This window comes from Nicotiana tabacum, chromosome 16, assembly GCF_000715075.1.
Source record: "Nicotiana tabacum cultivar K326 chromosome 16, ASM71507v2, whole genome shotgun sequence".
Lineage (NCBI taxonomy): Eukaryota > Viridiplantae > Streptophyta > Magnoliopsida > Solanales > Solanaceae > Nicotiana > Nicotiana tabacum.
The window spans coordinates 148,448,106-148,461,410 of NC_134095.1; the positions used below are offsets into that span (position 1 = coordinate 148,448,106).

General features: G+C 34.9%; 1 protein-coding gene across 3 annotated transcripts; it reads right to left on the reverse strand.

The window, feature by feature from the left end:
• Positions 1-836: 836 nt before the first annotated feature.
• LOC107802382 (putative late blight resistance protein homolog R1A-3) lies at positions 837-11,482 on the reverse strand. Of its 3 annotated transcripts, none has more exons than XR_001651814.2 (4): positions 10,778-11,482; positions 1,845-4,046; positions 1,522-1,565; positions 837-1,256 (listed from the first exon to the last, which is right to left on the reverse strand). XR_001651814.2 is itself a non-coding variant. In XM_016625868.2 (3 exons), the coding sequence occupies exons 1-2, from the start codon at positions 11,282-11,284 to the stop codon at positions 1,866-1,868; spliced, it is 2,688 nt and encodes an 895-aa protein (XP_016481354.1). In that variant the 5' UTR covers positions 11,285-11,482; the 3' UTR covers positions 837-1,256; positions 1,845-1,865. The 3 variants fall into 3 exon arrangements, 1 of the variants encoding a protein (XP_016481354.1); XR_012700347.1 differs by having other exon boundaries at positions 1,426-1,565; XM_016625868.2 differs by lacking the exon at positions 1,522-1,565.
• Between the last annotated feature and the right edge of the window lie 1,823 nt (positions 11,483-13,305).

Consider the following 13,305-nt stretch of genomic DNA (forward strand, 5'->3'; position numbering starts at 1 on the left):
ATAAAGTTTAAGAAAAGATAAAAGACTTTTGAACTTGTGGTATAAAATGAGGCATATATATTTTGGTGTGACTATAAATTATTGCATAGAGATAAATCGTTTCTAAATGAGTAAAGGGGTCTTTTTTTAGCACAGACTAAAAAGGAAATAGATTCACATAAATTGAAACGTAGGAGTATATATCTTGGACTTTCAACTTTGTGGTTCAGCCTCAGCAATTCTTGCAGCTACAAAGGAGTTGGTGAACACTTGTTGTTAATCCTTTTTTTGGGGTGTAATTAATCTTTTCCTTTATTTTCATCAGCAATATCTCAATCCTGGCTGTAAAAATTAGAATTATAACATAGCTACGTGTAATAAAAAAAATTAAAAAAGATATAAAATATGAAAAATTATATAGAAACTCGTGAAGTAAAGGTTGGAAAATGAGAAATAAGGAAATAAAAATAAATAATGTAAAAAATAATATTTGAAAAAAAAAAGAATTTTAAAAGTTAAAAGAAATAAATTAAAAAGAAAAAAGAATAGAAATAAAAAGTAAATTAAAAAAAAAGATTAAAAAAATATCTTAGCTCCCCTTGAGAATTACATAGTGTAATTACACACTCTCAATTACACCCAAATGTAATTACAGGTGACTTTCCAAACAAGCCCTAATAGATGATCCTATACGCTTTTGTTTAAAGAACATGCAATTTCCTTTTTATGGTAGTTTTGACTCGTAAAACTAGCTACTTTTAGAAGCTCCATTTTAAGGAAATAACAATGTCATAGTTATTACTGAATATTATATAGTAGTGATAAGCATAACAGTTGTATCGAGGGACTAGATAGACTTGACTGAAACTGTCCATTCAAAATAATGAGAAACAAACAAGACTTGTATACAGTGGCGGAAGGAGGATCTCAGCTAAGCAGTTCAAAAAGAAAAAAGTTAGAAAGGATTATAACTAATGGGAATTGAACCTATGATCTATTGATCACTAAGCTATATTTTTGGGTTGTGTCAAGGGGATTCAAAACTTAATATATAGAGATAAGAAACAGATTTTGGCTTATATATACAGTATAATTTTTCGACGAAGGGGGTTCGGCTAAATCCGCCCCTGCTTGTATAATAGTTTATCTAGTTGGAATGACATGTCTTTTATGTCAAAGCAAGAAAAAAAACGGAATAACATGTCTTTCAACAATATCAAAGAGTACTCTATTTGTCCATGATCCTAGCTCCCAGCATCATCATACCTCGATCTCTCCTGCAGAAAGGAGGAAAATTATAAATAAAACAAATAGAGAGAAAGTTGTGCGGAAAGAACCACTAAATCATTCACAATATTCCATCTACTATAGTGCAATATAAGTCAACATACATTAAAAGAAGGAATAATCATGTAGGCATATTATTGATGCAAAGGACACTCAAACCTTTATATATTGACTCTGAAGAATGAAATAATCATGGAAGAAACAACAACATCCCACTAGTGGGGTTTGGGGATGGTAAGTAGTATGTACGCAAACCTTATCACTACCCGAGGGAGTAGAGAGGTTGTTTCCGATATACCCTATGCTCAAGAAGACGAAAAGAGACAATATATCAGTAAAACAATAGATCATGGAAGAAACAACCTTAATTATAATGGTACAGTCTCAAAGGTATATCTAATAACAATGGCAGTAGCTGGACATGAATACTGAAAGTCATTTTAATAGGAAAAAAATAAATTCTACTAACCTTTCAACTGCATGATACAGTCTCAAAGGTATATCTAATACAGTGGCAGTAGCTGGACATGAATATATATTGAAAATCATTTTAATATGAAAAAATAAATTCTACTAACCTTTCAACTGGATGTGACCATCTATTCAGTATCAGGGGGCGATAACGTGAGCTTGAATTTGATGCTTTTCATGAGTTTCCTGCGCTGTATTTCTCTCGCTGACTCAGCTGCTTTTCTTGTGTTCTCCAGCTTCATCTCTTCAAAGCTAGGAACATCAGCCAGCTCATATGGCACTGCTTGAAGATTTTCACAAAATTTAAGAACAAGGTGCCTAAGTTTTGGGAAATGATATTCTGAAGCCTCCCAATTTTTCAAGTCTGCCCCTTCAATCCATAAGACCTGGAGGTTATTAAAAGCACCTCGCTCCACTTCCCAGGACATCCCCTTGAATGCATTTTCTTTCAATTTCAGGACCTCGAGGCATTCCAACTGCCCCAATATATCTGCCTCGCTCCAATCAAACATCGTCTTAGACAGAGTTAACTTCTTCAGTGTGCGTCGAATCTTGAAGAATGATGGAGGAAGATGAGGTTTACTCGAGTAATTAGAACCATCATTGTATATCATCAAACGTTCCAGGCACTTTAGCTCTCCAAGATTTCGCCATCCACCCTTGCTAGTTTCAAGGAAAGCCTCCATATTCCCTCGGATACCCAACTTTTTTAGATTACAAGCTTTTGCAAAGACATCTTTCGTGCAACTTTTCGGTGTAATCAGAGAAAGAGTTTGTAGGCAAGAAGGTTCACCTGTTGGGATAGGAGGTGGCGGCAATTCTGCAGGGACGTTGGTGTGAAGATGCCTCAACCGCAACAACTTCCATATGTTTGCTTTTATCTCAAGGGTGGAATTTGATGTATTAAGTATAAGAGTTTGTAAATATAAGAATTTACCCAAGGGTTCAGGAATAACCTTGAAGTCACCTGAGATAGCAATATATCTCAATAGAAATAATTGGAGAAACTCTTTGGAGAAAACAAGATGGCCGGAGTCAAAGTCCAAAACCCTAAGCAATGGAAAGGCTTTGGTGATGTGTTTGATGTCACTTAGCGACCTCCTCACTTGACTTTGTTTTGAGGTAAAACAGTAAAAAGATCTAAGATGCTCTCCAAATGGCTTTCTGGAGAGAAAATCATTCAGAACAGAGGATTGAACACACAATTGACGAGTAGTCTCTGGTATTCTACTGCCAATATCTTCAGATACTTGTTGAAAAGACCATCTTTTGGCCTCCTCTTTGCAAAAGTCGTGCCAAAGGTCATGAACACGACATGTTTTTATATGACCACAAGAGCTTTTTTGGATCACCATTACTAGATTCCTATCGACGAGGCTTTTCAAACATTTTTCTGCTCTCTCCTCAAGCGATGACGATGGGTTGTACTCTATTAAGCACTCAGCAATCCATAAGCGGATCAATTTCCAAGCTGGGATATCAAATCCTCGCGGAAAGATGTTGAAATACAAGAAGCGCAACTTCATTTCCTCAGTCAAATGATCGTAAATCAGGTTTAGAAATTTATACATGGTTGTACTGTCATCGTCATTCATCTCAGGTCCCACCATATTTTCCTCGAATATTTGCCATTCTATTTGGCTCCTCCAACCTCTTAATGCTCCTGCAATTATCACTACCAAAATCGGTATTCCTCTACATTTTTTTGCCATTCTTTTTCCAAGTTCGATTAACTCATCAGGACAACTTCTCCGGCCGAAAACTTTCATTTTTAACAACTCAAAACTTTCGTCTGGAGTCAGAAATTTCAGATAATGAGGATGTGAATTGGCATATTGAGAAATAGCCACATGGCGAGTGGTCATCAGGATACGGTGACCTTTCCCATCTTTTCCAAAAATCCTTCTGAAGAAATCAACAACATCAGTGGTCCGCACATCGTCCAAGACAATGAGACGTCTACTTTCTTCTTCCAAAATACCAAGTATTATCTTCTCTAATTCATTTTCATTCATATCTTCATATTGTTCCCAGCGTCTTGTGGTGATCAGCCCTTTGAGAAAAGAAAGACAAATATCCTTCACCTTACCTAAATGGCCGACGGTAATCCAATAGCAGCTGAAAAATTCATGCGACATTCGAGTATCATGATATATTTTTCTTGCCAGTGTGCTTTTGCCCTGTCCAACCACACCCACAATAGGAACAATTACATCATGATAGCCGCCTGATCCTCCAAGAAGTCGTTTGATCACTACTTCTGCTTCCTCATCAAAGCCGATCACTTCGTCATCCTCTGACTCAGGACCCTTTAAAGATTAAACAGATAGGATACGATTAAAATCAGAGGGAATGATCTTCTTTATTAATTTTGAATTAGAACTAAGAAGAGAAGTCCCAAGCAGGCCTTTGGACTATGTTTGAGTTGCAAATTGAACTCCAGCTTGTTTGGATGGTTATTACCTATTGTATTGTATTCTATTACTTTAGATACAATATTTGTTTTGATTGTTACTTAATTTTATTGTATCGTATCGTTAAATCCGTTGTTACGCAACAATGAAAAATGTCACTTTATGGAACAATCGATTTGGTGTGGTGGCTTCATTGTCTTGCTTTTTTCTCTCATCTTGCTCTTCCTTATTATTAAATAATCATATTTTATCCTTTACCCCACTTTTTTATACAATAATTCTACTATGTGTCCTATTTTCTCTTAGTAATGTTGCAAGTTTATTTTTCATATTGTTGGTGCCGTGACATCATGACATCATGAAACGAGGACAAACAATACAATCTATCCAAACGTTGTATTCATTAAACAATATAGTATAATACGATACATTATGAAACAACACGTAACAACAATTCTCTTTTTATTTATCATCTTACAAGTTAAGGAAAATTTATTTTAATAATTTGAATGAATTAAGTACATGCATCCAATGATAAGAATATACTAATAAGATAGAATAGTTAAGAACCTATATCACTAGCACATAAAGGAGCAGGTTTTCTCTTTTTACTAGTCCTTACAATATAGTTAACTTACATACAGATCGAAAGAAGGGAGTTTTGTGTAACATTTAAAATCACATCGAAGTTATGTGTCACAAGCCGAAACATTAAAGAACGTTTATTTATTCACTAAAGCCTCTCCATAACCATTGTTTGTTCTGATATCTTATTGTAAAATGAGTGGGAGAATATTGGCATATTTTAGTATTTTAATATTAAATTATATTATGTAACGATTTGGGCTGTCATTTTGAGAATTAGCGTCCCATTCGGTGGTTTAAGATCTCGAGCAACTTCGTGTTATGTATTATGACTTGCGTGTGAGGCCGGGTTCGATTTTCGTATGATTCGGGATTAAGTTGGAAGAAGGATTCTTGTTTTAGAAGCTTAAGCGGTAAAAATTGACTGAAGTTTTGACTTTTGTGTAGACGACTCCGAAATGGTATTTTGATGATTCTAATAGCTTCGCGTGGTGATTTTGGACTTAGGCATGTGTCCGTATTTTGATTTGGAGGTCCGTAGGATGATTTGATGCAATTTGGCGAAAATTAAAAAGTTGAAGGTTTGGATGGTTGAGAAGTTTGACCAAGAGTTGACTTTATTAATATCGGGTTCGGATTTCGATTTCGGAGTAGTTGTAGCTCTATTGTGTTATTTAAAAGTTGCATGCAAAATTTGACATCATTCCGGGTTGATTTGATATGTTTCGGCACGAATTGTAGAATTTGAAAGTGCATAAGTTCATCAAGTTCGATTTGTGGTGCAATTCATGGCTTTGATGTTGTTTGATGTAATTTGAGACCTCGAGCAGATCCACGTTATGTTGTAGAGCTTGTTGGTATGTTTCGACGGTGTCCCGGGGGCCTCGGGTGTGTTCTGGATGAGCTACAAGCCATTTACTCCTATTTTGGAATGTTGATTGGTGGTGTCTGATGTTCTTCTCTCCGATTGCGAAGGCTGTTTGGTGACTGGTCCTTTTTCCTTCTTCGTGTTTGCATGGTTTTGTCCGCGATCGCGTCCGTGTGAGTGTTACTTCTTCGCATTTGGTCTTTTTGTGTTCGCGCATTTGGTCTTTTGTGGTCTTTTCCACGATTGCGATGCATGTTACCTGGGCACAAATATAAAGTACTTTATTTCGAGGGTTTGGCTATTTTTATCATATCTTGAGTTGTAGACCTCGGAGTTGAGCGATTTTTATGGGGTTCTTCACGTGTTGGATTGGGGTAAGTGTTCTTTACCTGGATTTGGTTTTATTTCATGATTATCATTAAATTAGTGGTTTGAGTTGGGAAAAAATAAAAAATTTGTGAAAACTTTCAAAATGTAAAATGATGATTTAAAGGACGAATTGATGTTGGAATTGGATAAATTTGGTATGGTTAGACTCGTATCGGAATGGATATTCGAATTTTATAAATTTTATTAGGTTCCGAGGTATGGGCCCAGAGTTAACTTTTTGGGTTGACCTTTTAGTTTTTATTAAAGATTGAAGTTTTATTATTCGGATTTGTTTCCTATGGTTTTTATTCATGAGATGGAGTTATTTTGGCTAGATTTGAGTCGTCCGGAGGTTATTTCACACAAAAAAATCATTTTAGAATATTGGTCTAGCTTCTTTGAGGTAAGTACCTTGCCTAACTTTGTAGGAGGGAGGGGGAACTACCCGTTAGGATTTGAGTCATTTGTGCTAGTTGTGTCATGTGAAGGTCGTGTACGCGAGGTGACGAGTATGTACTCGGGTTTATTTATGGAAATTTGATCGATTAGGGCTCGTAGGTTCTTATGTTCATTAAAAATGAAGTTGTCTTATCATGTTAAATCCTCCATTTACTAAATTCTCCCATACGTGTCTTATTTGGAACTGATTGTCTCATGTTCTATCCTTGTTGCCAATAAACTCTTATGTGCCTTAATTGCAGTTGTCGCCTCTTTTATTGCCATGTTTTCTTTTCCGTAATTGCTTAACCTTAAATGATGTTATTGTTTTCTTTCCCGTAGTTTCTTAACCTTAATTGAGGCTTTGTTACCCCTTTCATTGTTGACTTATCCTTATTTGAAATCTTTGATTTATGTTATTTCTCTTATGGTCGAGTTGTACTTATGTGGAATCATTGTTATACATTATCTCTCCCCTTGTTGAGCTATTCTTGTTGAAACTATTATTACCTGTTGTGTCTTTCATTGTGAGTTCGTTCTTCCGTTTTTTGTGTTCTGTAGTTCTTATGTTGATTTATTTATCGTACTCTCATGTTATTATTGTTGTTATTGTTGTACTAAGTGATGTTGTGCTGATGGCTATGCGTAGTTGTGGTATTGGAATTATTATAAGGAAAAGTTGTGGCATATGGGCACATGTGGTGAAAGATACTATATGGTGTTGTTTTGTTATTGGCACACATGGTATTGTTTAGAGGCTTGTCGGGGTGTTCGCACGTGAGTTGTCAGTGTAATTGTTATTATTGATATTTGCACATGCGGCGTGACAAGATGGGCTATATATGTGGGTTTGCCCATATGGGGAGACAAGGTGAGAATATTATTATGTGCGTGCGGCGAGACAAGGCAAGCATTTACTTTATTGTTGCGTACGTGGCGAGACAAGATGGTCTATGTCGGGGAATGATTTGTGATGACTTTTGATGGCCTAAGAACATTGTTATTGACGATATTTGTGCAGTAGTGTGCACACCTTGTGTGAGTTATACATTGCATATTTTGTGGTGACTGTTCCCTAAATGCCATTCATTGTATCTACTCTTACTCGTTGACTTGAGTTATGATAGAAGACTTGCACAAGCATACGCATAATTAATCACTCATATCGGTTTAAGGAGATGAATCCTTATGTTACGAACCATTTCCATGTACTTTCGTTTATTTGCCTTTTGTGTGAGAGTTATTCTATTGGCATGTGAGTTGTCCGAGCGGTCAAAGGTCATTATTATTGTTGGCACCTGAGTTGTCTGTGCGGGTATGAGATAATCATTCCCTTGGCACGTGAGTCGTCTGTGCGATTATAAGTTGTAATGTGGGCACAAGATACCAAATAATTAGGATTCATAAATTGGAACCCGTGAAATCTGACTATGAGGTGAAGTACCTAAGGAAAGTCCTTGAACAAATCTTGTGTGAAAGCAGTTGCTTTTATTGAGTTGTTACTTATTTAAATTACTTGGTCTCACTGGACTTGAACTATGTTCAGCTTACTCCACGACATTTCTACCTATTTGTTCCATATTGCTAATTGTTGTTTCTAGCATTCTATTACGAGTATTGTTTTTGTTATCTTTACTATGCTTAGATTTATATTAACATTGTTTCATGTTAGTGCACATTCATACTTGTACAAGTTGTTTAGTTTAGTAGGTATCTTCACTGTCCTACGTCACTACTCCACCGAGGTTAGTCTTGATACTTATTGGGTACCACTATGGTGTAGTGATGTTATGGTTTCTGCACATTTTTGTGCAGATCCAGGTGCTTCGGAGTTAGTTGATACCTAGTTAGTTGTTCGGGTTCTGCTACGGAGACTCAAGGTATACCTACCGTCGCGTTCGCAGGCCTCAGAGTCACCTTTTGATATTGTACTTGTACTGCCTATTTTTATTCCGGAACAGTTGTACATAGAAGATTTTTCTAGTAAACTGAGTAGAGCTTATGACTTGTACTACCGATTTTGGGTATTGTACCGCACTGGAAAGTATTGGCTTACCGTAGAAATTTCAATTTCATGCTTAATAATTGTTTATGGTTAAATTTTGTCATTTAATTCAGTAAGTATTAGGCATACCTAATATTAGTGACTACGTGTCATCACGACATCCTACAGAGGCAAAATGAGGTTGTGACATGTTATGCCATGATCCATGATCTTGAGAAGTGGCCATAAGTCCCACTAACTCACAACAACCACAATTCTTTTTGTAACTACTCTCTTATTTTTTTACTACTATTTACACACGAACTCATTCATTAACCAATGTTTTCCATGATCTCATAACTTATTACCTTACTTTCTTCCAATTTAATCTAAGAAAGAATTCTTATACCTAGAAATATGAGTGTTTCTTTCATAACATGATGTAACTAAAAAAATAACTGAATTATGCTAAATTTACCCAGATTTTGGGCTGATTTCCAGCCGAATCGGTCGAAATTAGTACATAATGATGACATTCACATTAATCATGCATTTATTAAGAAAGCTATTTAATAGCTTAAATTTTAGGGGTTATTCCATTTCTTAACCCTTTGTCTCTCTTTAAAAGGATAAACCACTCTTGAGAAACTTTTAGGGTATATTCAGAAAATCATGTGTAATTACATGGTTGTGTAATTATTAAGTAGTAATTACATAATTTGATAATTACATAGTATATTAATTACAATGACATGTTTGCATGTCAGAAAGTAATTACAATACAATTTTCACTATCATGTTTGGTTGTACAAATATAATAATTGAATAACTTTTTAACGTCACAAACATATATGCAAATTAAAAATATAAATATTATTTATTATGAGGTATTTAAAATAAATGTTTATCTGTAAAATATAATAATAATTGAATAATTATGTAAGACACAATTTCATCTAATAATTTAATGAATGTTACTCCAGCTAGAAGAGAAGCTTAATTTGCTACACTATTATATGTCTATATGAATTTGTGTGTAGTTACATCCAATCACACATAAAATTTAATTTTTTTAGATGACTTTCCAAACATGCTTTGAGAATCATTTATGGAGCTAGGGTAGATTTGGAAACGAGTAATTAAATTTGATCGGTTAAAGCCATATTTAGTTACAAAAGTGAGCCAAAATCTCACGAGCCTCTTCAAGTTGTACCTATTACTACAACAACAACCTAGTATAATCTCATTTAGTGGGGCCTGGAGAGGGTAGTGTGTACGCAAACATTACCCCTACCCTAGGGTAGAGAGGCTATTTCCAAATAGACCCCCGATATCCTTCCCTCCAAAAACTTCTCACCTTGCTCTTGAGGAGACTCGAACTCACAACCTCCTGATTGGAAATGGAGGCTATATCTACTACTAATCAACAAAAAATCAATGATCTTACTACTTCAATTCCACAATGTAGAGAGAGTAAACTACTGCCTGTCTCACTCCTATTTGATAGCCGTAAATAGGGGTGGTAAACAGGCAGGTTGGGTCAAATACAAATAAAAAATGGGTTAACTGGCGGATAAAATAGATATTCATATTATCCATGGCTTTTTCAGTGTGATCACTTTTGTGAGAATTCCTAGTCTTACAAATTTTAGAAACCCCCAATTTGAGGCTTTAAAAATATATAAGTTAAACTCATTAGTTGTCCATTGGTTATCCATTTTCTAAGTGGATAATATGATTCTTATCCATATTTGATCCGTTTTTAAAAGGCTCATTATCCAATCCATTTTTAATAAATAATATGAGTGAATAACTATTTCTTTTAATCATTTTGCCACCACTAGCTTTTAACTAATTTCTCTTGGGAGAGCTAATTCAATGGGGAGGGCAAAAAACAGCGTCTATGGGAGGGCATGACTAAGCTCACCTTTTGCTTATATATGCGTTTAGTAAATATTTAAAATACTTATAAGTCAAGTGGTTCTAAGCTAAAATCAACCATAAGTCATGAGTTGGTCACCTCCAACTTATAGCTTTCAGTTTGCTTATAAACACTTCTAGTTTGACAAATACTTTTACTAGTTTATCCTTAATAATATTTTCGAATTCACAAAATACTTTCCCAAAATTAATTTCATGACTTTCACTTCATTCCATATTCGTTGTAAATTCTTTTCTTTACAATTTTCTTTTTAAAAAAAAATTTATAATCTTTTGAAAAAAAATTAACGACTTATTATCAGCTTTTATCCAAACACATAAATATTTATTTTAAAAATTAGTTTGAGCACTTTAAGCTATTTACCATCCGTCAATCCAAACGGGCTCAAAAAGTAATTTTGCAAGATGGATCATTATATTGGGTTAGGTTTGAGGGCTTACCTCCATCTCTCTTGGAACGTAATGGAAAGGGTTAGATTGCTTAATCTCAATCATCCAACGCTCAAGCACCTTGGTAGGCTTGACATCACGCAGGGTATTTGAAATCAGAATATATTTTTGGCTGGACGGAAGAGATTGTGCTCTGGCGGAAGATTGTGGCATCATCGTGTCAAGGAGGCCATCGATCTTTACCAAAAGATTCTCGATTATTCTTCTCCCGCGGTCAGAATCTACGAATTTTGGCCATTTATTTTTCAGTTGGTGAACCAGGAAGTTATCAATGCCGTCCTCACATCTATATACTGCAGTTATAATGCGCATGCTCAAATCTTCTCTCAATTGATGCGTCCTTCTCATTTCTGCAACTTCGATAAGGCAGGCGTTAACTAGTTCAACTAGTTCGCGGAGAAGTCGAAATTCAGTCTCTGCACCTGCGATCAAATTCGCATCTTCACGTGACAGCTTCAACAATTTCTCCAACAGAGATTTCACCAAGATATGTTCCATTTAATTATCTTTACTTGGATGGATATATGCAACAAAATGAATACGATGTATACTAACTACTTTCTTATAACCTTGACATCTTAATTTACGATAGCTCTCTGTATATATTGAGTGAGGATGATATGGAAGAGATTATATATCTCAACTCTCAAGTTGATGTGAATTAACTAATATGCACCCCCTCCGGCCGTGGAAACGTTTTTTATACACAAGCAGGTCTTTAAAGCCTATATAATAGAGTTGAGTTTTTATTATATTACTTTTTTAATATTCAAATTTTAAAGGAAAAATGGATGAGTACCTCCGGACCTATAACCGAATTCCTAATTATACACCCTATTTTTGCAAGGATTTTATTATTCCCTAAACTATTTTAAAGTAGAATTATTTGTGTGTGTGAAAGAGCGTGTGTACTTGACTCTCCCATCCCAAGGATAGTGAAAAGAAACAAAAAATGATTTTTCAAATGATTTTTTACATTTTTAATGAGATGTATAATTTCTTACATTTTTTCTTCTTCTTCTTTTTTTTTTTTTGTTGTCTTTTCCTTCTTCCCCTCCACTTCGCCATTTCCGTCAATAACATACAACGGCGACTTTTATGGCCTTCTTCTTTAATTATTTTGGTTAGTAAGTTTCTTTCTCTTTCTCTTTCTCTCCCTCTCCCTCTCAAACACACAGTCACACTTTCATAAAACTACTCAGATCTGAAAATGTCTATCATCGAAAAATCTTTTATCATGCCGGAAAAAATGGAGTTTTTGAAATTTCAAACCGGATGAAGCCTTTTCCTACCCAGAAGACACACATATAGTCACATAATTCACTATCACTCGCCTCTTAATCATAAAAGCCACCATTTTTATGTCCCACAATTATTGGTGATAGAAACCATCCAAAACACCATCACCACAATAGCCATTTAAAGGCCTCAAGCTGGCTTAGCAGTCGAAAAAAAGAAGAAGAAGAACAGATAGGGGCCAAAAATTAGAACATTGGGTGAAACTTTATTGTTTAGTTTGGTAGTGACGAGATTAAATGAAAAAGAGAAAAGAGAGAAGAAAATAAGGGAAAGAAAGGAAAAATAATTTTTTAATAAAATATACACTTGTCTATATATGGCGTGTAGTTCACCTCCCGTTGTAGTATTTCAAGGGTGAATTTATTCTATTTTAAAATAATTTAGGGGTAATAAAACTCCCGCAAAAGTAGAATATGTAATTCGAAATTCGGCTATAGATCAGGGGTTACTTATGCATTTTTTCAATTATAAATGGAAAATAATTGTAGAAGGCAACTTGAACTAATGCTGTATTCTGGGCCGGTCCCGATCCTAAACGGGCGGGGCCAAACGGTCCCGGGCCTTGTTGGGTCGGGCTTTGGCGGTCCCAGGCCAAACGGTCACGGGCCTCACGGTCCCAATGGGTGGAACCGGCCCACGGTGGTCCTAAGCCCACATGGTCCCCGGCTAAATGGGCCGGGCCTAATGGGCTTTTTCGTTCCGGGCTAATTTTTTTAATCTAAGGTAATTTCTTATAAACTATATATGTATATACTAATATAAATTGCTTATATATAGCCATATAAATATATATAAATATATATAGTATGTATATATAAGGGTGTATTGTGTGTATATATAATTATATATTGCCTTATATAATATATAGCTTCAACATGATCATAATAAGGAGGCAAGTGATCTAAAAGATCACATGACATAACACTTCATAAAATTTCATGAGAGATTCAGGCACCTGAATATACGAATGAAGAGATCTCTATCTTATGTCTTTAAGAAAAATAAGGAGGTTGGAACCAATATAAAATATTCGTCGATGACATTTATGATAGCGCTATATATATATATATATATATATATATATATATATATATATATATATATATAGTTTATATGTATTAGATATAATATATATATATATACTATATCAAATTTAAACACAAAATAAATTACAAAGAAATATTCAAGGGAATGTCTTATAATTTTTATTATTGCGGCAT